Source organism: Coregonus lavaretus (assembly GCF_964263955.1).
Source record: "Coregonus lavaretus genome assembly, chromosome: 3".
Classification (NCBI taxonomy): domain Eukaryota; kingdom Metazoa; phylum Chordata; class Actinopteri; order Salmoniformes; family Salmonidae; genus Coregonus; species Coregonus lavaretus.
In genome coordinates this window covers 17,960,108-17,988,063 of record NC_139990.1, presented here as the reverse complement: position 1 = coordinate 17,988,063, position 27,956 = coordinate 17,960,108, and the positions used below count along the sequence as shown (strand labels likewise).

Sequence of the window (27,956 nt, the reverse complement as noted above, 5' to 3'; positions counted from 1 at the left end):
TCATCATCTCCCACTCCCTCAGCTGTGAATCTTCTGACATGTGATGAGATACTCAGGGTAGGCCTGTGTGTCGTTGAAGATAACAAACAGAGAGGGGTTGTCCGTCTTATCTGCCACGCTGTCGTATCGGAGTGGTATGTCAGCACTCTCCTTCAGAGGAGCAGCCTTCATCGAATGACTGCCCTGAGTGAAGTTCCCAGTCAGCACCTTGGTCACAAACACAAACTTGTGTCCATCTGCGTTGGGGGGAGAATACTGATCCTGGACGGACAGGGCCGAGTTCACAGCAAAGTAGACCCCCTGACCATACACAGTGGCTGCAGAGAGATCAGCATATACAAGAGAGGCCACATTATTACAACAGTCTACAATGAAAATAATGATGAATTGAAATGAAAATGCTGATGAGCTACTGAGACTTAAATATGTTTTATTAGAAGGCCTTACCATTCTTTCCACAGAAGCTTCTGTTGAAGCCATGAACACAGATCTCTTTCATGCTGGTCTCGCTTGTGCCGTGGTACAAAGTCCGCTCCACTTCTGGGTCAGTGGCACTCTGATTTATACTAGCCTTCTTCAGTCTGTACTGGTTGTACAGGAGCCTATTCATCAGCTTCTCAACCTGGGAAATAAGATTAACATTAGAAGAATGGCTTCTGACATCACTGATACAATACAAAGTTAATGGTTAGTTGCTGTAGACATCGATAGATACTACATACCTTAATGATTCTGATTTCGTTGTGGTACTCATGTATGGAGTCGTAGAAGTCTTTCAAAACATCCTTGAACTCATCAGAATCCTTGTTCACTCTGGACGTTTCAGGCAGGTTGGACAGTAGACTGTAGTCCTCATCTGAATAACAGCAACATATTGTAACAATATAAGTGCAATACAGCTTGAAAGAAAACATTGCAACATATTAAATAGCTTTGTTAATATGAAGATAACAGGGATATTGCACCAGTAATTAAATAGCATCTCACAAATGTAATTCTTATCCCCCCCCATAACAATAAGCTCACATACAGTATTTGCAAAGTCCTCTTTACCTTGTATATCTGAGCTAAGCATCTTCCTGGAGATGGTTACTGACTTCCCAGAGGCCACGTTGTACTCCTGCATCTTCTCAAAGTTGATGAAGTGCAGCTGGTTGTTGAGCAGGATGTCAATCTTTTTCTGCCTCATCTTCCAGGCGTTCTCCATGAACACTGTCGCCTCCGGAGCATACGGGATCTCCATCCCTGACGACACCGGATCGTGCCACACCCATTGCACTGTCCGCAGGATGTCAGCGTCTGATGTCGTCGTGGAGATCCTCCTCAGTAGCAGCTTCATGTCCGGCATCGCCCCGATAACAAAGTCCTTGAACCCAGAGATGGTTGCCGTAGTTCCCTGGATGGTGATCTCCACAGCGTGTTTCCTCTTGATGAGGTCCAGACACCACCTGATTGATTGATTTAAATGACAATAAATTAAAGTGGCGGGCACCAATATTGAAAATTCCATATGATATCGTTGTCGTTTAATAATCGATATGAGCAGGCATATCGTAATAGAGGTTTATTCTTCCTGTTAACCTACACTATTCTGTAAAAAGCATACTTGACTGTTTCTGCATGCACAAAACCCTCTCAGAGTTACCATACTGAATTTCTTGCTGATGGGCCATCAACTGTGGATGGGCTTCTCATTGTATTCAAACTGGTTTTGTAGGTTTATGCTACAATAATATTCACACCTGGCCCAATGGGCAATCTGCAAGCAGTTGTCTGTACTTCACAAAAAAAGTAAACATTCACATTGTTGCAATGTATTTTCTACAAACCGATATGATATTGATATCGAATCGTTAAAAAAATGCAACTGAAATCTATACAGATTTTCCATATCGGTGCCCATCACTACAAAAAACACATAACTGTACACACACACATACCTGTGATACTGAGACAGGCTCCTCAGGCTGCGGTGCTCTAGCTTCTCCACATGCTGTTTAATAGTGATCCTCTTGTTCAGGGCAATGTCCACTCTGATCAGGTCACAACTGTAGCCAGCAAACACAAAGATTGTTGCCGTGTTGGCAGACTGGATGGCCTCCTGCAGAGACACCTGGACAGCCTGATCGAGGTGGGAGCCAGCAGCAGGGAGGGAAACGATAGGCATGGCACAACCATCACCATCATGCCGAGTCATCTTCGTCATCTTCCTGGACAGCTCCAGAACCTTCTGCAGCTCCTCCTCCTCGTCGGCCAGGGACCTCTTGGTGGTCTCCATGGAGTACTGGATGGCCAGGGACATCTGGGCCTCCTCCTCCAGGGTAGTGGAGAGTTGCATGGCCCAGGACAGCTCTCCATCCTGAGTCACCACAGGAGCAGTAGCAGCTTCAGCTTCATCGTCACTTCCCCCTCCCTCCACCATGGGCAGTGGAGCCTCTTCCTCCACCTTGATGTTAGCGCTGTCTCTGTCTGGGCCCTGGTAAGTGCTGAGGGCCATGGGTTCCCTGGCCGTATACAGATCCTCCTCCATGCCAGTGGTTCTGGTCAAACTGGAGAGGCCAGAGTCCACCGTCTCATCTATGGCTGAGAACAGCCTCTTTGCCTCCTCTATACGACCTGGGATCAGTACATACGTTTTCAGTGATGAATTGCAAAACAACAATCCCAATAGAATAACTGAACATTATTCTGGCCACTGTGCTTCCATATGCTCTTTAGGGTCTAGGCTGTGTTACCGTACAACACTTTGTGACAAATGTTGTAAAAAGGGTTTTACAAATACATTTGATTGATATGAGAATAGTAAAATGAAAGTATGCACCTCTGTCTGAAGCTGAGAGGTTGTTGGAGGTCTGGATAGTGTGAGTCAGAATTGATGTTGAGGCCTGTAAGGAATCATCTAAGGAACTTCTCTGGAAGCTCTGATGGGACGACATATTCCACGCAGCCTCAAAGATGTCCTGTAGGGAGATGACAAAGCTAGAATACCACAACAGATATATATACACAGCTCAAAAAAATAAATGGAACACTTAAACAACACAATGTAACTCCAAGTCAATCACACTTCTGTGAAATCAAACTGTCCACTTAGGAAGCAACACTGATTGACAATACATTTCACATGCTGTTGTGCAAATGGAATAGACAACAGGTGGAAATTATAGGCAATTAGCAAGAGACCCCCAATAACGAAGTGGTTCTGCAGGTGGTGACCACAGACCACTTCTCAGTTCCTATGCTTCCTGGCTGATGTTTTGGTCACTTTTGAATGCTGGCGGTGCTTTCACTCTAGTGGTAGCATGAGACGGAGTCTACAACCCACACAAGTGGCTCAGGTAGTGCAGCTCATCCAGGATGGCACATCAATGCGAGCTGTGGCAAGAAGGTTTGCTGTGTCTGTCAGCGTAGTGTCCAGAGCATGGAGGCGCTACCAGGAGACAGGCCAGTACATCAGGAGACGTGGAGGAGGCCATAGGAGGGCAACAACCCAGCAGCAGGACCGCTACTTCCGCCTTTGTGCAAGGAGGAGCAGGAGGAGCACTGCCAGAGCCCTGCAAAATGACCTCCAGCAGGCCACAAATGTGCATGTGTCTGCTCAAACGGTCAGAAACAGACTCCATGAGGGTGGTATGAGGGCCTGACGTCCACAGGTGGGGGTTATGCTTACAGCCCAACACCGTGCAGGACGTTTGGCATTTGCCAGAGAACACCAAGATTGGCAAATTCGGCACTGGCGCCCTGTGCTCTTCACAGATGAAAGCAGGTTCACACTGAGCACGTGACAGACGTGACAGAGTCTGGAGACGCCGTGGAGAACGTTCTGCTGCCTGCAACATCCTCCAGCATGACCGGTTTGGCGGTGGGTCAGTCATGGTGTGGGGTGGCATTCTTTGGGGGGCCGCACAGCCCTCCATGTGCTCGCCAGAGGTAGCCTGACTGCCATTAGGTACCGAGATGAGATCCTCAGACCCCTTGTGAGACCATATGCTGTTGCGGTTGGCCCTGGGTTCCTCCTAATGCAAGACAATGCTAGACCTCATGTGGCTGGAGTGTGTCAACAGTTCCTGCAAGAGGAAGGCATTGATGCTATGGACTGGCCCGCCCGTTCCCCAGACCTGAATCCAATTGAGCAAATCTGGGACATCATGTCTCGCTCCATCCACCAACGCCACGTTGCACCACAGACTGTCCAGGAGTTGGCGGATGCTTTAGTCCAGGTCTGGGAGGAGATCCCTCAGGAGACCATCTGCCACCTCATCAGGAGCATGCCCAGGCGTTGTAGGGAGGTCATACACGCACGTGGAGGCCACACACACTACTGAGCCTCATTTTGACTTGTTTTAAGGACATTACATCAAAGTTGGATCAGCCTGTAGTGTGGTTTTCCACTTTAATTTTGAGGGTGACTCCAAATCCAGACCTCCATGGGTTGATAAATTTGATTTCCATTGATAATTCTTGTGTGATTTTGTTGTCAGCACATTCAACTATGTAAAGAAAAAAGTATTTAATAAGATTATTTCATTCATTCAGATCTAGGATGTGTTGTTTAAGTGTTCCCTTTATTTTTTTGAGCAGTGTATATATACAGTGGGGAGAACAAGTATTTGATACACTGCCGATTTTGCAGGTTTTCCTACTTACAAAAGCATGTAGAGGTACAGTGGGGAAAACATGTATTTAGTCAGCCACCAATTGTGCAAGTTCTCCCACTTAAAAAGATGAGAGAGGCCTGTAATTTTCATCATAGGTACACGTCAACTATGACAGACAAATTGAGAAAAAAAGAATCTAGAAAATCACATTGTAGGATTTTTAATGAATTTATTTGCAAATTATGGTGGAAAATAAGTATTTGGTCACCTACAAACAAGCAAGATTTCTGGCTCTCACAGACCTGTAACTTCTTCTTTAAGAGGCTCCTCTGTCCTCCACTCGTTACCTGTATTAATGGCACCTGTTTGAACTTGTTATCAGTATAAAAGACACCTGTCCACAACCTCAAACAGTCACACACCAAACTCCACTATGGCCAAGACCAAAGAGCTGTCAAAGGACACCAGAAACAAAATTGTAGACCTGCACCAAGCTGGGAAGACTGAATCTGCAATAGGTAAGCAGCTTGGTTTGAAGAAATCAACTGTGGGAGCAATTATTAGGAAATGGAAGACATACAAGACCACTGATAATCTCCCTCGATCTGGGGCTCCACGCAAGATCTCACCCCGTGGGGTCAAAATGATCACAAGAACTGTGAGCAAAAATCCCAGAACCTCACGGGGGGACCTAGTGAATGACCTGCAGAGAGCTGGGACCAAAGTAACAAAGCCTACCATCAGTAACACACTACGCCGCCAGGGACTCAAATCCTGCAGTGCCAGACGTGTCCCCCTGCTTAAGCCAGTACATGTCCAGGCCCGTCTGAAGTTTGCTAGAGTGCATTTGGATGATCCAGAAGAGGATTGGGAGAATGTCATATGGTCAGATGAAACCAAAATAGAACTTTTTGGTAAAAACTCAACTCGTCGTGTTTGGAGGACAAAGAATGCTGAGTTGCATCCAAAGAACACCATACCTACTGTGAAGCATGGGGGTGGAAACATCATGCTTAGGGGCTGTTTTCTGCAAAGGGACCAGGACGACTGATCTGTGTAAAGGAAAGAATGAATGGGGCCATGTATCGTGAGATTTTGAGTGAAAACCTCCGTCCATCAGCAAGGGCATTGAAGATGAAACGTGGCTGGGTCTTTCAGCATGACAATGATCCCAAACACACCGCCCGGGCAACGAAGGAGTGGCTCAAGAAGAAGCATTTCAAGGTCCTGGAGTGGCCTAGCCAGTCTCCAGATCTCAACCCCATAGAACATCTTTGGAGGGAGTTGAAAGTCCGTGTTGCCCAGCGACAGCCCCAAAACATCACTGCTCTAGAGGAGATCTGCATGGAGGAATGGGCCAAAATACCAGCAACAGTGTGTGAAAACCTTGTGAAGACATACAGAAAACATTTGACATGTGTCATTGCCAACAAAGGGTATATAACAAAGTATTGAGAAACTTTTGTTATTGACCAAATACTTATTTTCCACCATAATTTGCAAATAAATTCATTAAACATCCTACAATGTGATTTTCTGGATTTTTTTTTCTCATTTTGTCTGTCATAGTTGACGTGTACCTATGATGAAAATTACAGGACCCTCTCATCTTTTAAAATGGGAGAACTTGCACAATTGGTGGCTGACTAAATACTTTTTTTCCCCATTGTATGTAATTTTTATCATAGGTACACTTCAACTGTGAGAGACGGAATCTAAAACAAAAATCCATAAAATCACATTGTAGGATTTTTAAGTAATTAATTTGCATGACATAAGTATTTGATCACCTACCAACCAGTAAGAATTCCGGCTCTCACAGACCTGTTAGTTTTTCTTTAAGAAGCCCTCCTGTTCTCCACTCATTACCCTTATTAACTGCACCTGTTTGAACTCGTTACCTGTATAAAAGACACCTGTCCACACACTCAATGAAACAGACTCCAACCTCTCCACATTGGCCAAGACCAGAGAGCTGTGTAAGGACATCAGGGATACAATTGTAGACCTGCACAAGGCTGGGATGGGCTACAGGACAATAGGCAAGCAGCTTGGTGAGAAGGCAACAACTGTTGGCACAATTATTAGAAAAAAGAAGAAGTTCAAGATGATGGTCAATCACCCTCGGTCTGGGGCTCCATGCAAGATCTCACCTCGTGGGGCATCAATGATCATGAGGAAGGTGAGGGATCAGCCCAGAACTACACGGCAGGACCTGGTCAATGACCTGAAGAGAGCTGGGACCACAGTCTCAAAGAAAACTATTAGTAACACACTATGCCGTCATGGATTAAAATCCTGCAGCGCACGCAAGGTCCCCCTGCTCAAGCCGGCGCATGTCCAGGCCTGTCTGAAGTTTGCCAATGACCATCTGGATGATCCAGAGGAGGAATGGGAGAAGGTCATGTGGTCTGATGAGACAAAAATAGAGCTTTTTGGTCTAAACTCCACTCGCCGTGTTTGGAGGAAGAAGAAGGATGAGTACAACCCCAAGAACACCATCCCAACCGTGAAGCATGGAGGTGGAAACATCATTCTTTGGGGATGCTTTTCTGCAAAAGGGACAGGACGACTGCACCGTATTGAGGGGAGGATGGATGGGGCCATGTATCGCAAGATCTTGGCCAACAACCTCCTTCCCTCAGTAAGAGCATTGAAGATGGGTCGTGGCTGGGTCTTCCAGCATGACAACGACCCGAAACACACAGCCAGGGCAACTAAGGAGTGGCTCCGTAAGAAGCATCTCAAGGTCCTGGAGTGGCCTAGCCAGTCTCCAGACCTGAACCCAATAGAAAATCTTTGGAGGGAGCTGAAAGTCCGTATTGCCCAGCGACAGCCCCGAAACCTGAAGGATCTGGAGAAGGTCTGTATGGAGGAGTGGGCCAAAATCCGTGCTGCAGTGTGTGCAAACCTGGTCAAGACCTACAGGAAACGTATGATCTCTGTAATTCCAAACAAAGGTTTCTGTACCAAATATTAAGTTCTGCTTTTCTGATGTATCAAATACTTATGTCATGCAATAAAATGCAAATGAATTACTTGAAAATCATACAATGTGATTTTCTGGATTTTTGTTTTAGATTCCGTCTCTCACAGTTGAAGTGTACCTATGATAAAAAGTACAGACCTCTACATGCTTTGTAAGTAGGAAAACCTGCAAAATCGGCAGTGTATCAAATACTTGTTCTCCCCACTGTGTGTGTGTGTGTATATATATATATATATATATGAGAGAGAGACATATAGAGACAAATACAGTATACAGTGCATTCGGAAAGTATTCAGACCCCTTGACTTTTTCCACATTGTTACGTTGCAGTCTTATTCTAAAATGGATTAAGTTGTTTTTCCCCCCTCTGAAATATCACATTTACATAAGTATTTAGACCCTTTACTCAGTACTTAGTTGAAGCACCTTTGGCAGCGATTAAAGCCTCGAGTCTTCTTGGGTATGACGCTTCAAGCTTAGCACACCTGTATTTGGGGAGTTTCTCCCATTCTTCTCTGCAAGGATCTCTCTGTACTTTGCTCCATTCATCCTTCCCTCGATTCTGACTAGTCTCCCAGTCCCTGCCACTAAAAAACATCCCCACAGCATGATGCTGCCACCACCATGCTTCACCGTAGGGAAGGTTTCCTCTAGACATTCAGGCCAAAGAGTTCAATCTTAGTTTAATCAGACCAGAGAATCTTGTTTCTCTTTAGGTGCCTTTTGGCAAACTCCAAGCGGGCTGTCATGTGCCTTTTACTGAGTGGTAAATAATTACAATTCGGCTACCGCATTTGCTAGTTAATTAGTAATGGTACAGTCTATATTAATGTCTTTATCACTGAGCCAGCTACCTCGTTCTCCAGGGGTTCCCAGTGCACCTTCTCCATGTTTATGTAGACCTGGAACTTAGTCTGCATCTCCCTGAGGATGCTGGTCCCCTCCCCCTCCTGGATGAGGAACCGCGCCACGCCCGGCTGTTTCACCGTGATGGTTCTGGTCTCGGTGGACGACACCACGCCCCTCAGAACCTCATCAGCCATTTGACATGCCCCAGCGTTGCCTTGGATCTACCAATCACAGTCACATGGATGATTAAAGAGGTGGAAAGTTTATAAGACCATCATTTACCAAGACATCTGATACCCTTTTCACGACAGCATGCACATTTTAGCCGTACTATGCTGACTGAGATATTTTCTTTTCACATTGTCCTCTCCAGCATGTGTAACCAGTATAGTTTAGCTTGATTCGGTAGTGTGAAAAGGGTATGAGAGAATTTATATAATGGAATGCATGCTTTTATGATTATTCTAAAACGTCAAACACCTACTCTGAGTCCACAGATGTCATGTGCGTCCAAAGGGAAGATAGACACCTGGTTCATATCAGCCAGTAGCTGGTGACGGTGGGTCTGGATGTACTTCAACATGCCTGGCTCCATAGAGATGATAGCCTCCGTTTCAATGGGTGTACTGAGGAACTCTACTATTTTAGCCTGCTTCTCCTCCTCCAACCCTCTCAGAGTCAGGACATCTATCTGTCCTCTTTCTGACACCTTAGCTGAGCAGAGACCCAGAGACTGGAGGAAGCTAGTCCACTCCTGGGCGTATAACATACACTCATACTCTCTGTCCACAGGGATACTGAAGTCAGACAGCAGGGTCTTCAACATGCTACATGCCTGGCTCACCAAGCTGAGAGACAGAGACGTTACCACGATGACACAGTCCGACACGGTGTACATGGACGGCAGCCCCTTTTCCTTCAACGTCTGCAGCAGCCTGTCCTTCACTTCCTGTTTGGCCAGGAAGTGGGCCTTCTCGGGGTCAAAGGTGAGATGAGCCTGGGTCACGCCCCCAAGGAACTCCAACACAGCATTCTTCAGCTGCTCCAACACTAGCCGGTCAGGCCCGGCCATGTGGACCCCGTCCTCCCTGATCTGGATGCTACAGCCTTGGTGGGCCAGCTGGAGGCTCTGGGGCAGGGGACTGAGCTGGAGCAGGGTGAGTTTCACGGGGTCTGGGACGGAGATGTGGCTAGACATGGGCTCTGGGGTCGACGTTAGGTCATCCATGCCTCCCTGGGCTGCTGCTGCATGGGACAGAGTGGGGACCAAAGGCTCAGAGGTAGCCTGGTGGGAGGACTGAGAACGGTCACTGGTACTGGCTGCAGGGAGAGAACCAGTCTGTGATTGACCACCACTGACTGTCTGCTGTGTGTTCGTTGTGCTACTATCTGATGTTCCATTCAGAGAGGTCAGGGGAGAGGTCAGAGGTGAGGAGGATCTGTCCTCTGATTGGAGGAAGGAGAAGTAAGGACTGACTGTTAGATCTGTCTCCTCCATCTTGTGTGATTGGTTAAGGACACGTTCCACTGCTGTTAGATGCAATAACAAGGAAGGGAATAAAATACATTAAATAGCTGCATAGAACTCGCATGCTTTATACCTCTGCTTTATAGCTTTTATGTTGCATTGACATACAACATCTAACAACATAATTACTTTAAACGGATACAACAGCTACAACGGAATTGCTTGTATACAAACAGATGAAGCCCTTATGATGATGTCCTTAACATAACTTACATCCAAACAAAAAGTTGGTAGAGATACAGTACATTAAAAAAGTCTATGTTCAAAACTTACAGTCAAAGTCCAGGAAGGAGACCCTGGCAACCCCCTCTGACCTCATGGTGACCTCCTTAACTTCACCGCGCCCGCCCCGTTGGCTCTCCAGGTACAGATTAAGCATGTCTGCTGTGATGCTGGGGTGCAGGTTCTCCATTAGGATGGAGTCAGTTTGATCGATCTGTTCCAGAACGATCTGCGCTCCATCCAGAGGCTTCTTAGAGATCTTTGTGCAAAGCTTCTGGAAGTCTGTGCATGCAAAATAAGGAAGAATATACACATTAACTATATTGTATGCAAAAGCATAGCCACTTACAATAGATTTGTAATTATATTGTTTGCCAAATCATGAGCCGTCCTCAATTACTTAAAATCTGTGGTTTAATTGTGATGATACTTAACTTTTATCCAAATTTCAAACTTTCTAAAAAGGTTTTTAAAGTGATACTGACAGGCTTAAAGCTAGAATCCTTAAAGGCATACTTCAGGATTTTGGCAATGAGGCTCTTTATCTACTTCCCCAGTCAGATGAACTTGTGGATACCATTTGTCTCTCTACCCAGTATGAAGGAAGTTAGAAGTAGTTTTGCTAGCCAATGCCAACTAGCATTAGCGCAATGACTGGAAGTCTATGGGTATCTGCTAGCATGTCCCACCTCTCCCATCTCCTCATAGATTTTTAGGAGCATATACCCAAAAATTAACAGAGGTCCACACTCCAGTCCAGTTGGTGGTGGTAATGCACCTTAAAGTTGGTTGCCAACCGCCATATAAAGTCCAAAGAAGAACAAGAAGAAGCCTGAAGGAGGAGAGATTACTAGAAACGAACTCGGTTTACCCTTTTATCTGTGGATTAATTGTTGGCGTAGAGGATCTTGTGCATTTCAGGTAAAATAACAACCCAATGTTTATATCCCATGCCAAATTAGCTAGCAACAGCAAGCTAGCTAGCTAAATTGCCATAAACGTTTAATGCTTTTCGACCTGTCCCCAAATTAATATAGTTGGTTCAGAGTTCGTTTTGATATTTCAACCTGCGTGTCCTGATGTCGTCTGGTGTGGGTGGACAAAATCAACATGCGCGCACCCGGTCTAGTCAGCATGTTAACGCATAGATTTTCCTTTGTACTTCCTCATTTTCGCCATTTGTTTGCCATGCGTCCTTGATAAAAATAGCATTTATTCCAATGCATTAGATTTATCCGTTGATTTATATTGTTTAGCTTTTGTCAGTCAGCTGTTTAGAGCACTCATTGCTCACTTTCAGGTGCGCGTGAGTACTGGTGTTCTCCGTGCCATCCGTGGCTAGAAGTGCGCATCCAATCCATCCAACAAGTAGGCTATACGTTAATAACAGTAGGCCTATGGTTGACTCTTTCGGTTAGAAGCATTCAATTTTGCAATGGCATAAGCCTACATTATTTTGGATTTGTGTGCCCATGAGAACTGTTTTCATGGATGAAATGTTACGTAGGCATAGTTACATTTAAAAGTGCATTTTCCGAGATCTCCATGAGTCGTACAAGGTTTAAGTTCAATCTTCTAATTCAATTGTTAAATGATTAATAATGACAAATAACACTGTCAAATGTCATTAATGTAAGGAAAGAAAGGTAGTGTTTTATGTCACAATCTGTGAAGACAATCTGTGAAGACTATTAATTATGGACAACTCAAGAACTAGGGTGTAAAACATGTTTTGATTCAAATCATGTATTATATTGAATGTAGGCTACCTATTCTGCATGTGTTCATGTGTTTACAATGGCCTTGGCTGAGAGGGTAGGCTACCGTCAGTGGTATAGGCCTAGCGGAGGGTAAACCCAAATAAGCGCTGTTTACCCACCTTTTAAAAAAAGAAATTCATTGAAAGTATAGGGAGCATTACTTTTTTCACCACAACCGGCAATCAGAGTTTCCCCACCAATTTTGTTAAACACTACATCACTGGCTACCGGTAGGCCTATTTGAAGTTCATGGTAATACACATTGTAGTCTAGTAAGTTGACCCTGTGTGTTAGGGTGACCATCCCATTTTTCCCGGGACAGTTTCAGCCCATTTCAGGTGTCCCGACTTTTCAAGCTACAAAAAATGTCAATTAGTCAGCAAGACGCATCAATTAATGTAGGCCTAATCAATGACAATCGCTGAATTTCATTAGGCACACTTTTTGGTGTTTTGTAACAGTAGGCATATACATGGATGCTGGAGTTATTTTGGAGTGGACGAACATGCCTACTTTTGAAGTGATTTGTTTGACAATCAGATGAAAATATCATAACTGGTTGTGTTCATGCCACATAAAAAAGGGAATTCATTTTTACCGTTTAAATGACTTCTTTATTATAAGGCCTATAAAATAGCTTTGAGCAAGTGCATGCACTCAATGACCCCCCCAAATATCATGGTGTAATTCGCTCTCTGCACGTACGTTTGCGATATTACAACAAAGAAGTTACTGCAAACAACGAACACTGCTTTTCCCCCCCTCGGACATCATTGCACACGCAATAGAAGAACACAATATGTACTACCGTGTTTTTACCATGCTGTGCGACACTCCTCAGCTCGGCAACAACAAAAAAGAACAAGGGTGGTAGGGCGGCCAGTGGCGCTGTTTCCCCTACTGCGGATTCCATCTTTAACGCTGTACAGTCTAAGCCGGAGGGGGGTTCTACTAAGCTACATGGAATTGTTTTAAGAAGGTCATACCAAGGTTACTTTAGCTAGAATTTTAAAGACCCCTTTAAGTATTTTCTTTTTTGGGCCTTTCTGCTATTAGCCCATACAAACGCATTAAATAGCAGATTCACTACATGGCACAACAGATAGTCCCAAAAAGTGTATGTCCTACATCCGAGAATAAATATGGAATTGACAATCACAACTGTTGTTCAGGAGTTTCACCCCATTGTCATGATCAGTGGTTTCAAGTTTGTATCCCTACATTTTTGACAAGCTAATCATAGCTAAAAATAAAATACTTCTGCATTTCCCGCTGTGTAAACACATTGCTAATTGGCTTGTGGCAACTCCTGATAAAGTTGGGTAGCTGACATTCAGAGCTTAAATAGCCAAATTGATTAGTCACAGGAATCAGGACTAATAAAGCAGTTGCAATGGCCTGTTTTACAAACGGTGGGCCTAGCACATGGACAGGCATTCATAAAATTCCATTGCGGGCCTACATGGTAGCACGAGCTGATGTCTTTTTTTTTGGTCCTATCTGGACGTCGTTTTTTGGTGTTTTACAAAACGATAGGCTTACCACATACAGTGGGGGAAAAAAGTATTTAGTCAGCCACCAATTGTGCAAGTTCTCCCACTTAAAAAGATGAGAGAGGCCTGTAATTTTCATCATAGGTACACGTCAACTATGACAGACAAAATGAGAGAAAAAAAATCCAGAAAATCACATTGTAGGATTTTTAATGAATTTATTTGCAAATTATGGTGGAAAATAAGTATTTGGTCACCTACAAACAAGCAAGATTTCTGGCTCTCACAGACCTGTAACTTCTTCTTTAAGAGGCTCCTCTGTCCTCCACTCGTTACCTGTATTAATGGCACCTGTTTGAACTTGTTATCAGTATAAAAGACACCTGTCCACAACCTCAAACAGTCACACTCCAAACTCCACTATGGCCAAGACCAAAGAGCTGTCAAAGGACACCAGAAACAAAATTGTAGACCTGCACCAGGCTGGGAAGACTGAATCTGCAATAGGTAAGCAGCTTGGTTTGAAGAAATCAACTGTGGGAGCAATTATTAGGAAATGGAAGACATACAAGACCACTGATAATCTCCCTCGATCTGGGGCTCCACGCAAGATCTCACCCCGTGGGGTCAAAATGATCACAAGAACGGTGAGCAAAAATCCCAGAACCACACGGGGGGACCTAGTGAATGACCTGCAGAGAGCTGGGACCAAAGTAACAAAGCCTACCATCAGTAACACACTATGCCGCCAGGGACTCAAATCCTGCAGTGCCAGACGTGTCCCCCTGCTTAAGCCAGTACATGTCCAGTTCCGTCTGAAGTTTGCTAGTGTGCATTTGGATGATCCAGAAGAGGATTGGGAGAATGTCATATGGTCAGATGAAACCAAAATATAACTTTTTGGTAAAAACTCAACTCGTCGTGTTTGGAGGACAAAGAATGCTGAGTTGCATCCAAAGAACACCATACCTACTGTGAAGCATGGGGGTGGAAACATCATGCTTTGGGGCTGTTTTTCTGCAAAGGGACCAGGACGACTGATCCGTGTAAAGGAAAGAATGAATGGGGCCATGTATCGTGAGATTTTGAGTGAAAACCTCCTTCCATCAGCAAGGGCATTGAAGATGAAACGTGGCTGGGTCTTTCAGCATGACAATGATCCCAAACACACCACTCGGGCAACGAAGGAGTGGCTTCGTAAGAAGCATTTCAAGGTCCTGGAGTGGCCTAGCCAGTCTCCAGATCTCAACCCCATAGAAAATCTTTGGAGGGAGTTTAAAGTCTGTGTTGCCCAGCGACAGCCCCAAAACATCACTGCTCTAGAGGAGATCTGCATGGAGGAATGGGCCAAAATACCAGCAACAGTGTGTGAAAACCTTGCAGAAAACGTTTGACCTGTGTCATTGCCATCAAAGGGTATATAACAAAGTATTGAGAAACTGTCACGGTTTCGGCCGAGGCAGCTCCTTCTCCTTGTTCGGGCAGGCTTCGGCGGTCGTCGTCTCCGGAGTACTAGCTGCCACCGTTCGATGTTTCATGTTTGATTGGTTTTGTCTGTTTGTTACACCTGTTTATTGTTAAGTGTTCATTAGGCACCCTATTTAGTTCTCTTGTGTTTGGTCAGGTGTTGTGTGTAATTGTTCGATGTCACGTGTTGTTGTTGGTCCTCTGTTTTGTGCTCTCTGTATTCGTTTTGTTTAGAGAGTCCTGCACGTTGTGCGTACTTACTTTGGACAGTCCGGTGTGCGTTTGTTTTCGCCTGTGGCCTGTTGCCGTGTTTGGCTTGTACTAACGGACTTCACTAAAGACATCTGTTTTCGAATCTCTGTGTCCTGCGTGTGATTCCACGTTCCCTCTACACTCAACCCTGACAGAATTACACACCATCTATATGGAATCAGCAGGAGCACCCGCACCCACCGAGATCATGGAGGAGCGCCTTCGTGGTCAGGAGGATAGAATCAACCAAATCGGGCACGCCCTGGACCGAGTGATGAACACCCTCCATCGATGGGAGACCAGCGGGGTACCCACACCCCCACCTACCGCACCATCACCATCGGTCAGCCCGCCCGTCCAACTACCGGAACCCAGTGGGATTCGGCTCTCGCTCCCGAGGGCGTACGACGGCACCGCTGCCGGGTGTCAGGGGTTCCTGTTACAAGTGGAACGCTACCTTGCCACCGTACACCCGGCGCCCTCGGGACACGAGAGCGTTTCCGCCCTCATCTCCTGTCTCACCGGCAAGGCGTTGGAGTGGGCCAACGCCGAATGGAGGAGAATAGACGCCGCTACTATCACCTATGCGGAGTTCTCCCGCCGCTTCCGTGCAGTGTTCGACCATCCACCAGAGGGGAAGGCGGCGGGGGAGCGTCTATTCTATCTCCGGCAGGGGATGAGGAGCGCTCAGGAGTTTGCACTGGAGTTCCGGACTCTAGCGGCAGATGCAGGGTGGAATGAGCGGGCACTCATAGACCACTTCCGCTGCAGCCTCCGGGAGGACGTCCGCAGAGAGTTGGCGTGCAGGGATACTACACTCTCATTTGACCAGTTGGTTGACATGGCCATTCGGCTGGACACCCTGCTCGCTACCCGCGGACGTCCCAGGTGGGGGTCGCCCATTCCACCCTCCAGTGCCTCCGAGCCGAGCCCGATGGAGCTCGGAGGTGCTGGCGCTAGAGGAGGGAGAAGAAGGAGCCCGAGGGGGGCCGTCCCCTGCACCAACTGTGGCCGTGGAGGGCACACCGCGGCTAGGTGCTGGGGAGGGTCCCCTGGTGGAGGAGACGGCAGACCACACATTGGGGAGTCCTCCCAGGTGAGTAGGCGCCCCACTTACCCAGAGCTTTCTGTCGTACACATAACTATACCTGTTTGTTTTCCACAGGTTGCACCTCGTTCCCAGCATAAGGCGCTAGTAGATTCAGGCGCAGCTGGGAATTTTGTAGATCGCAAATTCTGTGTAGAGTTAGGGATTCCCCTCCTTCCGGTTAATAATCCTTTCCCTGTACATGCCCTAGATAGTCGTCCGTTAGGATCCGGGTTGATTAGGGAGGTCACAGCGCCACTTAGGATGAAGACGCAGGGGGGTCATGAGGAGACGATACAGCTCTATCTGATCGACTCTCCTGCGTATCCGGTGGTACTGGGGCTTCCCTGGTTGATTACCCATGATCCTACTATTTCGTGGCGAGAGAAGGCTCTTAAAGGGTGGTCTGCTCAGTGTGAGGGGCTATGTCTGGGTGTTTCCGTAGAGGCGACCTCGGTGGAGAGTCCGAACCAGATGCCCGCACTGCACATTCCACCTGAGTATGAGGATTTGGCACTCGTGTTTAGCAAGACAAGAGCGGCACGGTTGCCGCCTCATAGACAGGGGGATTGTGCGATAGACCTCCAGGCAGGAGCTGCGCTCCCGCGGAGCCATGTGTATCCGTTGTCACAGGAGGAGAAGAGGGCAATGGAGACATACATTGCCGAGTCTCTGAGACAGGGATACATACGGCCCTCCACTTCACCCGCGTCCTCGAGCTTCTTTTTTGTGAAGAAAAAGGATGGAGGTTTGCGCCCGTGTATTGATTACCGCGGTCTAAATCAGGTGACTGTGAAATATAGTTATCCGCTCCCGCTGATTGCGACTATGACGGAGTCATTACACGGGGCACGGTTCTTCACAAAATTGGACCTCAGGAGCGCATATAACTTGGTGCGCATTAGAGAGGGCGATGAATGGAAGACAGCATTTAGTACTACCTCCGGTCATTACGAGTATCTCGTCATGCCATACGGGTTAATGAATGCTCCATCAGTCTTCCAATCCTTTGTAGATGAGATTTTCCGGGACATGCAGGCGCAGGGAGTAGTGGTGTACATCGACGATATTCTGGTGTACAGTTCTACCCGGGTCGAGCATGTAGCCCTGGTGCGCAGAGTATTGAGGAGATTGTTGGAGCATGACCTGTATGTCAAAGCCGAGAAATGTCTGTTCTTCCAGGAGTCGGTCTCCTTTTTGGGTTATCAGTTGTCTGCGTCAGGGGTGAGGATGGAGGTTGACCGTGTGTCAGCCGTGCGTAATTGGCAAACCCCAACCACGGTTAAAGAGGTGCAGCAGTTCTTGGGTTTTGCGAATTACTACCGGAGGTTTATCCGGGGTTTTGGACAGGTGGCAGCTCCCATAACGTCCCTTCTGAAGGGGGGTCCAGTGCGCTTGCGGTGGTCAGCTGAGGCGGACAGGGCTTTTGGGAGACTGAAGGACCTGTTTACCTCGGCTCCAGTGCTGGCGCACCCGGATCCCACTTTACCATTCCAAGTGGAGGTGGACGCGTCTGAAGCCGGTATCGGGGCTGTTCTTTCACAACGGTCCGGCACACCACCTAAACTCCGCCCCTGTGGTTTTTATTCGAAAAAGCTCAGTCCGGCGGAGCGGAATTATGACGTAGGGGACAGGGAGCTGTTATCCGTGGTACAGGCCCTAAAGGTGTGGAGGCATTGGCTTGAGGGGGCTCAACACCCTTTTCTCATTCTGACTGACCACCGTAACCTGGAATACATTCGGGCAGCAAGAGACTAAATCCTCGCCAGGCTCGGTGGACTATGTTTCTAGCCCGGTTCGTGTTTAAGATCACTTACATCCCTGGGTCCCAGAACGGGAAGGCAGATGCCCTGTCTCGGCGGTATGACACAGAGGAGAGGTGCGTGGAGCCCACTCCCATACTATCTAAGTCTTGTCTGGTTGCACCGGTGGTATGGGAGGTCGATGCGGAGATCGAGCGGGCATTACGCACCGACCCTAGCCCTCCACAGTGTCCGGTGGGTCGGACGTACGTCCCGCTCGAGGTCCGGGATCGGCTTATTTATTGGGCTCACACGTCACCCTCCTCTGGACATCCAGGTATTGGCCGGACGGTGCACTGCCTTAGTACTAAGTACTGGTGGCCAACGTTAGCCAGGGATGTGAGGATTTATGTCTCCTCCTGCTCAGTGTGTGCCCAGTGTAAGGCGCCCAGACACTTGCCCAGGGGTAAGTTACAACCCCTGCCCGTTCCACAACGACCCTGGTCTCACCTCTCGGTGGATTTTGTTACCGACCTTCCCTCCTCACAGGGGAATACCACCATCCTGGTCGTTGTGGATCGGTTCTCGAAGGCCTGTCGTCTCCTTCCCATGCCGGGTCTTCCTACTGCCCTACAGACCGCTGAGGCTCTATTTACTCACGTCTTCCGGCATTACGGGGTACCCGAGGATATAGTGTCTGATCGAGGCCCCCAGTTTACCTCCAGAGTCTGGAGAGCGTTTATGGAACGGTTGGGGGTTTCGGTGAGCCTTACCTCGGGTTACCACCCGGAGAGTAATGGGCAGGTCGAACGTGTCAACCAGGATGTGGGTAGGTTTCTTAGGTCATATTGCCAGGGCCGGCCGGAGGAGTGGGCGAGATATGTGCCCTGGGCCGAGATGGCACAGAACTCTCTCCGCCACTCCTCCACTAAACTAACCCCTTTCCAGTGTGTGTTAGGGTACCAGCCGGTTCTGGCACCTTGGCATGAGAGCCAGATCGAGGCACCTGCGGTGGATGAGTGGGTGCGGCGCTCGGAGGAGACGTGGAACGCTGCACACGTCCATCTGCAGCGAGCCATCCGTCGACAGAAGACGAGCGCCGACCTCCACCGCAGTGAGGGGCCAGTGTACGCACCTGGAGATCGAGTCTGGCTCTCAACCAGAAACCTGCCCCTCCGCCTGCCCTGCCGGAAGCTGGGTCGGCGGTTTGTGGGGCCTTTTAAAGTCCTGAGGAGATTGAACGAGGTGTGTTACAGGTTACAACTGCCCATTGATTACAAAAATATTAACCCCTCGTTCCATGTGTCTCTCCTCAGGCCGGTGGTAGCTGGTCCACTCCAGGACTTTGAGATAGAAGAGACTCCTCCGCCCCCGTTGGACATCGAGGGGGCTCCGGCGTACACTGTTCGGGCCATCCTAGATTTGAGACGCCGGATGGGGGGTCTCCAATATCTCGTGGAGTGGGAGGGGTACGGCCCGGAGGAGCGGTGCTGGGTGCCGAGGAGGGACATTCTAGACCCGTCTCTTCTGACCGAGTTCCATCGTGGTCATCCTACGCGCCCTGCTCCGCGTCCTCCGGGGGCGGCGCACGGCTAGAGCCGCGCGTCAAGGGGGGGGTACTGTCACGGTTTCGGCCGAGGCAGCTCCTTCTCCTTGTTCGGGCAGGCTTCGGCGGTCGTCGTCTCCGGAGTACTAGCTGCCACCGTTCGATGTTTCATGTTTGATTGGTTTTGTCTGTTTGTTACACCTGTTTATTGTTAAGTGTTCATTAGGCACCCTATTTAGTTCTCTTGTGTTTGGTCAGGTGTTGTGTGTAATTGTTCGATGTCACGTGTTGTTGTTGGTCCTCTGTTTTGTGCTCTCTGTATTCGTTTTGTTTAGAGAGTCCTGCACGTTGTGCGTACTTACTTTGGACAGTCCGGTGTGCGTTTGTTTTCGCCTGTGGCCTGTTGCCGTGTTTGGCTTGTACTAACGGACTTCACTAAAGACATCTGTCTTCGAATCTCTGTGTCCTGCGTGTGATTCCACGTTCCCTCTACACTCAACCCTGACAGAAACTTTTGTTATTGACCAAATACTTATTCTCCACCATAACTTGCAAATAAATTCATAAAAAATCCTACAATGTGATTTTCTGGATTTTTTTTCTCATTTTGTCTGTCATAGTTGACGTGTACCTATGATGAAAATTACAGGCCTCTCTCATCTTTTTAAGTGGGAGAACTTGCACAATTGGTGGCTGACTAAATACTTTTTTCCCCACTGTAGATGGGCATTCATAACACACCGCCCGGGCAATGAAGGAGTGGCTTCGTAAGAAGCATATCAAGGTCCTGGAGTGGCCTAGCCAGTCTCCAGATCTCAACCCCATAGAAAATCTTTGGAGGGAGTTGAAAGTCTGTGTTGCCCAGCGACAGCCCCAAAACATCACTGCTCTAGAGGAGATCTGCATGGAGGAATGGGCCAAAATACCAGCAACAGTGTGTGAAAACCTTGTGAAGACTTACAGAAAACGTTTGACCTGTGTCATTGCCAACAAAGGGTATATAACAAAGTATTGAGAAACTTTTGTTATTGACCAAATACTTATTTTCCACCATAATATGCAAATAAATTCATTAAAAATCCTACAATGTGATTTTCTGGATTTTTTTTCTCATTTTGTCTGTCATAGTTGACGTGTACCTATGATGAAAATTACAGGCCTCTCTCATCTTTTTAAGTGGGAGAACTTGCACAATTGGTGGCTGACTAAATACTTTTTTCCCCACTGTAGATGGGCATTCATAAAATACAATTTCAGGCAACACTGTAGGCTACACCTCAGTAAGCAAGGCTCTTTTTGGACATATCTTCTTGGTGCAGTTCCGGACCACTTCAGTTTCCACATCCACGTCTATGTTTGGTTCAGATTTTGTCCGGTCTGGACCAGCCTTGATTTGGACAAAACATAGACGTCTATAAATTATTTATTTTCAACTTTCATAAAAAAAAAAAAAAGGAAAATAAGTATTTTTCAAATCAGGAAAATATGCCTTTTCAAAGTCCTGGAAAATATGTATTTTAAACATACCGAAAATACCTTTTCACCTTTCATTCAGAACCTAATTGAACCTAACTTCAACGTCTGGAAAATACTTATTTTAGACGTCTTTTCAACGTCATTTTGCTTACTGGGACTTTTCAAGTTTCGGGAGGGCTGGCATTTTTTGGTCTCGCCTATGGCGGCAGAACGGCAAGGACCGGCCCTGCACGTGGCTACATGTAGCTCTCGCTAAAAGCAAGTGTGTCTACTCATGAGCGCTCATGCTGTAAACACAGTCCAGTTCAAAGTGAATGGCACAGATCCATATATAGCAATGGTATATTTGCATATAGGCCTACTGCAGTTTTGATTGGTTATGTCGCAACGGACTGTGTCGAGTACAGGCTGAGTCGTGCGTGTCAATGCAATAGAATCCTACTCAGATGCGTTCTGCCTACAAAATCTCTTGCATAGTTCGTTTTGTTTCAATATGTTGCATTGAAAGTGGATAATATTGCATTGATTAGATCACAATTGACACAGTAAAGGGAAACGTTTATAGTGTTAAGGGAGAAAATTCTAGAAAGTTCAGTGCTTCTCTGCACGGGTTGATATTTATTCTGCGCCCGCGCAGCTTAGAGGGAACATTGGTCTCATGTTCTAACAAACACCGTCGCTCTAGCTCTGTCACCTTTAACCGCAGATGCGGAAATGCGACATCGGTGGATGCGGTGGATTGAGACGCTTCCAACGCAAAAAAACATCTCTAGCTTAAACTGACAGATTTTTATGGGGATTAATTGTTTATGCTAATTAAATTTCCGCTGGGCTGCCGAAATCGACTCTAGGGGGTTAAACTTAATAGGAAAACCCCAAACCTTTATTGAAGGCCTGATGGAAGTGTACTAGGACCAGGTCCCTGCCAGGTGAGGGGTAGAGAGTGTAGTCGTCTATGTCCATCCCCATCATGTTCTCTACATACAGCTCCACCAGATCCTGACTGGTGGTTGGGTTAACCCCCCGCAGCAACAACCTCCGTGGATCCTTACACGCAGGCTTCCTCACGGTCAGCTCAGCATTGTTCAGGACATGTGGTCTTTTAGACAGGACCCTTGATGCGACTGTCAATCAAAGACAGACATAATCAGCATGCCATGGATGGCAATACATGAATAGTTTTTTAGTACAATAATATCATGAATTTGTGGACCACTGAAAGACTAGTTGTCGCTAAGACATCAGCTTATGGGGATCCAGATAAACAAAAAAATCATAGATTCTGATGTGTAGGTTCATAAAGTGAAACTTATTGGCCTTCAACATTATATCAGATCACAATAATTACACAGACTGAATCTATCCTTACCCTCTGCCTCTTCAAACAGCAGTAAAGCCCGGCTCCCTTCCAGCTTCACAGACACCAGACTACCTCCTCCAGAACGACGCTTGTTCTCAAAGTACAAATACAGCAGCTCATACTCCACCTCCTCCGGTACTCCCAGCACCTCCACTGTCCGGTTCTCTTGGCTTTCAACAGACATCCTGACATACAGACAGCACAGGAATAATCAATGGGATTGATTGATTGATAGACAATCTTTACAACTTTTCTCTTCGGAAGAGTATAGACTACTGTAGTGCAAAGTACAAGGCACTATATATACACAAGTATGTGGACACCCCTTCAAATTAGTGGATTTGGCTATTTCAGCCACACCCGTCTCCATAGACCCACATTGGCAGTAGAATGGCCTTACTGAAAAGCTCAGTGACTTTCAACGTGGCACCGTCATAGGATGCCACCTTTCCAACAAGTCAGTTCGTCAAATTTCTGCCCTGCTAGAGATGCCCCGGTCAACTGTAAGTGCTGTTATTGTTAAGTGGAAACGTCTAGGAGCAACAACACCTCAGCCGCGAAGTGGTAGGCCACACAAGCTCACAGAACAGGACCGCTGAGTACTGAAGCGCGTAAAAATAGTCTGTCCTCGGTTGCAACACTCACCAACGAGTTCCAAACTGCCTCTGGAAGCAACATCAGCACAAGAAGTGTTTGTTAGGGAGCTTCATAAAATGGGTTTCCATGGCTGAGAAACCGCACACAAGCCTAAGATCACCATGCACAATGCCAAGCGTCGGCTGGAGTGGTGTAATACAAATATCTGGGTGTCCTTTTGGACAATAAGCTTCAGTGGAGTAAATGTACAGACCTGATCTACAATATGCTTCAGCAGAGACTGTACTTTCTCAAAATGCTGGGATCTTTTAATGTTGACTTTACTATACTGACTGTTTTACAAATCTTTCATTGAGAGTATTTAAACTTTTTGTATCGTCTGTTGGTTTGGCAATGCCACTGTCAGCCAGAAAAATATGCTGAGAAGGATTATGACCACAGTAAGTCAGGTACTTGGAGTCAAACAGACAGGCTTGGATGAGATCCTCAGCAAGGCTCACGAAATCATTTTAGACCCAAGCCATCCCCTGTACCCGGAATGAATTTAAAGGCCACTTTAAACGTGTACATGATACTGCAACAAAATTTCCCCATGGGAACAATAAAGTCAGTAAAGTAAAGTAAACCTCGCCACCATTGGACTCTGGAGCAGTGGAAATGCGTGATTCATCACTCTAGAGAACGCTTCACCATCTGGCATTCCGATGAATCTGGGTTTGGCGGATGCCAGGAGAACGCTAATGCATAGTGCCAACTGTAAAGTTTGGTAGAGGTGGAATAATGGTCTGGGGCTGTTTTTCATGGTTCGGGCTAGGCCCCTTGGTTCCAGTGAAGGGAAATTTTAACGCTACAGCATACAATGACATTCCCTCCTGAGTGGCGCAGTGGTCTAAGACACTGCATCGCAGTGCTAGCTGTGCCACTAGAGATCCTGGTTCGAATCCAGGCTCTGTCGCAGCCGGCCGCGACCGGGAGACTCATGGGGTGGCGCACAATTGGCCCAGGGTAGGGGAGGGAATGGCCGGCAGGGATGTAGCTCAATTGGTAGAGCATGGCGTTTGCAACGCCAGGGTTGTGGGTTCGATTCCCACGGGGGGGGCAGTATGAAATAATGTATGCACTGTAAGTCGCTCTGGATAAGAGCGTCTGCTAAATGACTAAAATGTAGACGATTCTGAGCTTCCAACTTTGTGGCAACAGCTTGGGGAAGGCCCTTTCCTGTTTCAGCATGACAATGCCCCTGTGCACAAAGCGAGGTCCATATAGAAATGGTTTGTCGAGATCGGTGTGGAAGAACTTTACTGGCCTGCACAGAGGCCTGGAAGCAAGTCCCCACAGCAATGTTCCAACATCTAGTGGAAAGCCTTCCCAGAAGAGTGGAGGCTGTTATAGCAACAAAGGGGGGACCCACTCCATATTAATGCCCATGATTTTGGAATGAAATGTTCGACGAGCAGGTGTCCACATACTTTTGGTCATGTAGTGCAAGTACTGAACCATAGCCAGCACTGACTGGGCCTAGTATGAGCACATCTACAGCCAGGTGTGTATTGACTGTGTAATGTGCATTGATCACAAAATGTGTCCTATTTGGCTACAAAAGTAATGAGTTAAGTTGACTTAAATACAAATAAAACAAATACTTCGCTGAATATAATAGAATGTGGGGGATTTTTCTGTACATTTGTACTCATTACGGAAGAAACAAAACTGAAACCATCTTCGACGTACAACATTGCAAGTAGCACTGAGAGCAAATGACACAATTGCATAATAATAACTCTCACTGGGTATAAATATGAGCTCCTCCTTAGTTGTCGGGTGAAAAAAGCTTTGAAACACACCTTTATTCGCAGTTTATAGGGAAAACTTACCTGGTATACAAGCATTCTCATCACGAACCACAGAAATGTCTTCTTCTTCGATGAGGTTTAACGGCGGTTGGCATCCAATACATGTTGCATTACTGCCGCCTACTAGACTGGAGTATAACTCCCTTATACTTCGCTTAAAAATACAAAATATAATACAACCAAAACCCTACCATCTAAAACTACACTCACATATAAAATAAAATAAATAAATAAATAATAATATCTACCATACTCCCCTATTTAAATATATTTATTCCTACTTCAGGCCAACAGCCTGAAAGGATGGGACACCACCACTTAACACACCCTGTAACTCTTCTGATGTCAAGTCTTGCACACCCAAATACCTCTCTGCAACTGCCACCACAACCTATATTTTCTGCGACTTACGTTCCATCCCTGCAGTACAGTTGATAACCATTGCTATAAATGCCAAAAATCCAATCTTACTGAAACATATATCACTTGTTGGTTTATCCCTCTGTACTGGTACATATATATTACTCACACCATTCCTCTCAGGATCCCTCCCACTTGACCCATCTTCCTCTACTTTCTTCACTGCCTCAGCATATGACAACTTCTGCACTACTCTAACCCTGGAAACCTCAACCTGCCTCTCTCGCACCGGACATTTCGTATCCCCAGCCACATGGGCACCACTACAATTTACACATACCACCACTTTCCCCATCTTCTTTAACAAACCATCTCCCTTTTTTCTGTCATTTTTAACCGACTCAAACTCCCCCTCTTCCTCCCTCTCTCTCTTAGACCTCCTCTGCCTCTCTTTTCACCTCCATTCCTCCTCCGTATTCCAAGTATAACTCTCCTTATGAAAATACTGCACTTCTACTGACATACATTACCAGTCAAAAGTCTGGACACACCTACTCAATCAAGGGTTTTTCTTTATTTTTACTATTTTTTACATTGTAGAATAATAGTGAAGACATCAAAACTATGAAATAACACATATGGAATCATGTAGTAACCAAAAAAGTGTTAAACAAATCAAAATATATTTTATATTTGAGATTCTTCAAATAGCCACCCTTTGCCTTGATGACAGCTTTGCACACTCTTGGCATTACATTTTCAGTAGCAAGGCCACTTGAATAAGTAGGCCTAAATAGTCAGAATATCCTAATCGGTTTTGCTAAATATGCAAATGTTCATGGAACATGAGGTCATATGGAGGGGTGAGAGTCAGAGGACACTTATGATTCTAGCTAGGTTATTTAGTAGGTCTGTTCATGACTGCAATGTAGTCCTACACTATAATTTGTAGCCTCATGTATGTATCCATACATGTTTATACCTTCAACAAGAGAGACTCAGGAGAACAAAGATGGTATTCTCATTATGATCTTGTAAAGCAGAACCATTGGCAAATAATACAGTTTATCCATTATCCACTAGGTGACAGTGTCCTCTAATGTACTGTTACGTGATCTGTGTCTGTGTGTGTGTGTTAAAAAAAATGTGGAGCATGTAATCATCACTGATATTCAATTAATTGATCATCAATAATTATACTCATACATAGTGTTCCTGGTCTCCTTTTTTAAACAAACACATTTTTATTAAAATGAAACATGTTACAGGTTCTCAAAACGTGCAAAATAAATCATGGGGAGATCTCAATTGTATACTCCTCGTATCCTCGCTCCGCATTTCTTTCTCAAAACCCATTGGAGGAGAAGGTCAGAGGGGAAGGACCTCTGGCTTTCTTATCCAATGGGTTTTGAGAAGGAGACAAGGAGAGAGGACGTGAGGAGTATCCAATTGAGATCTTTCCCACAGCTCAAAACCATTTATGGTAGAGGTGGAATAATGGTCTGGGCTGTTTTTCATGGTTCGGGCTAGGCCCCTTAGTTCCAGTGAAGGGAAATCTTAACGCTACAGCATACAATGACATTCTAGACGATTCTGTGCTTCCAACTTTGTGGCAACAGTTTGGGGAAGGCCCTTTCCTATTTCAGCATGACAATGCCCCCGTGCACAAAGCGAGGTCCATATAGAAATGGTTTGTCGAGATCAGCGTGGAAGAACTTTACTGGCCTGCACAGAGGCCTGACCTCAACCCCATCGAACACCTTTGGGATTAATTGGAACGTCGACTGCGAGCCAGGCCTAATCGCCCAACATCGGGGGGGGGGGGGGGGGGGGGGGAAGAAATAAGACTTTGGAGCAATGGAAATATCCATTGACTGGCCGAGTTGTCTCAAGGCACATAACACAGAAATACTGTTTAAAGTAATAATGTCCCAAAACATAAATCAATCACAGAGGCATCCTTCAGTTTATCTCATGATACTTTAAATACAATAATGCAGGAATATCAATTATCTTACCATGTCATTTCTTCTGTGAGAATTTTCTTTGCTGCTAAAAGGTTAAATGAAAGTAAACAAGAGAAAGAAGTGTAAAATGTATTTTAAATGTATGAATGAGTGCAATAACATAAGATTCAAGCACCCCGTGTAAAAGTAAAGGTTGAGTGGTTCTGAATCTAACTGCCTTCAATGATATCACATTGAATAAACTTCAAACAAATATTCCCCTCAGTGATAGGTCACTACAGTTTCCCATCATCGTTAAAGGTCTGATACATCTCTCTGTATCAGTCCAACTAGTAGAGCTGTATTTTGAGAAATCCCAAACATCTGAAAAGCCTTTAATAAAACATAATACTGTATTTGGTCATGAGTTATTGCAGAGCTGGCATGAGCAGCAACTTGTAATACTGTACATGTTAAATCATTTATCAAAGAATATTGCACTGATCCCTCTCAAGAATATCATAGGCACTTTAGACCTGCTTAAGTAGTAATATGAATATCATGGAAAAGACACTTAATTTAAAATGGACACATTGTCATTAGTCAGTCGTTTAGTCCTTCTACTCTGTAGAATGATACGCTGTAAGATCCACCAGACATTGGTTCTTTGAGCAGCAAAGATGCCTTGATAATAAAGCAGACTGCTAGTGGTTGTTGCACATTATTCCCTCATAGGATGGCCATTCAGTCAATGCCACAACCAGTAGCCAACTAAGATGTGAATACTGTATATACTTTAGAAGGGTAGCTCAACACAGAGATGACAGACGC

The 27,956-nt window shown here is 46.0% G+C and overlaps 1 protein-coding gene across 1 annotated transcript; it reads right to left on the bottom strand.

Moving 5' to 3' along the window:
* Positions 1 to 6: 6 nt before the first annotated feature.
* Positions 7 to 24,881, bottom strand: LOC311126805 (protein mono-ADP-ribosyltransferase PARP10-like). Its single transcript, XM_084158564.1, has 12 exons — positions 24,841 to 24,881; positions 22,379 to 22,554; positions 21,891 to 22,133; positions 10,238 to 10,468; positions 8,921 to 9,966; positions 8,442 to 8,657; positions 2,822 to 2,960; positions 1,941 to 2,616; positions 1,054 to 1,448; positions 723 to 856; positions 448 to 622; positions 7 to 317 (listed from the first exon to the last, which is right to left on the bottom strand). Exons 2-12 carry the CDS (start codon positions 22,551 to 22,553, stop codon positions 19 to 21), a joined length of 3,729 nt encoding a protein of 1,242 aa, XP_084014690.1. The 5' UTR covers position 22,554; positions 24,841 to 24,881; the 3' UTR covers positions 7 to 18.
* Between the last annotated feature and the right edge of the window lie 3,075 nt (positions 24,882 to 27,956).

Coding starts and splice junctions, on each gene's coding strand:
- LOC311126805 (XM_084158564.1), bottom strand. CDS start 22,553: ATGTCTGTTGAAAGCCAAGAGAACCGGACAGTGGAGGTGCTGGGAGTA. Junction 8,658..8,920: donor ATGACATCTGTGGACTCAGA/GTAGGTGTTTGA, acceptor TGTGATTGGTAG/ATCCAAGGCAACGCTGGGGC. Junction 623..722: donor ACGAAATCAGAATCATTAAG/GTATGTAGTATC, acceptor CTTATTTCCCAG/GTTGAGAAGCTGATGAATAG.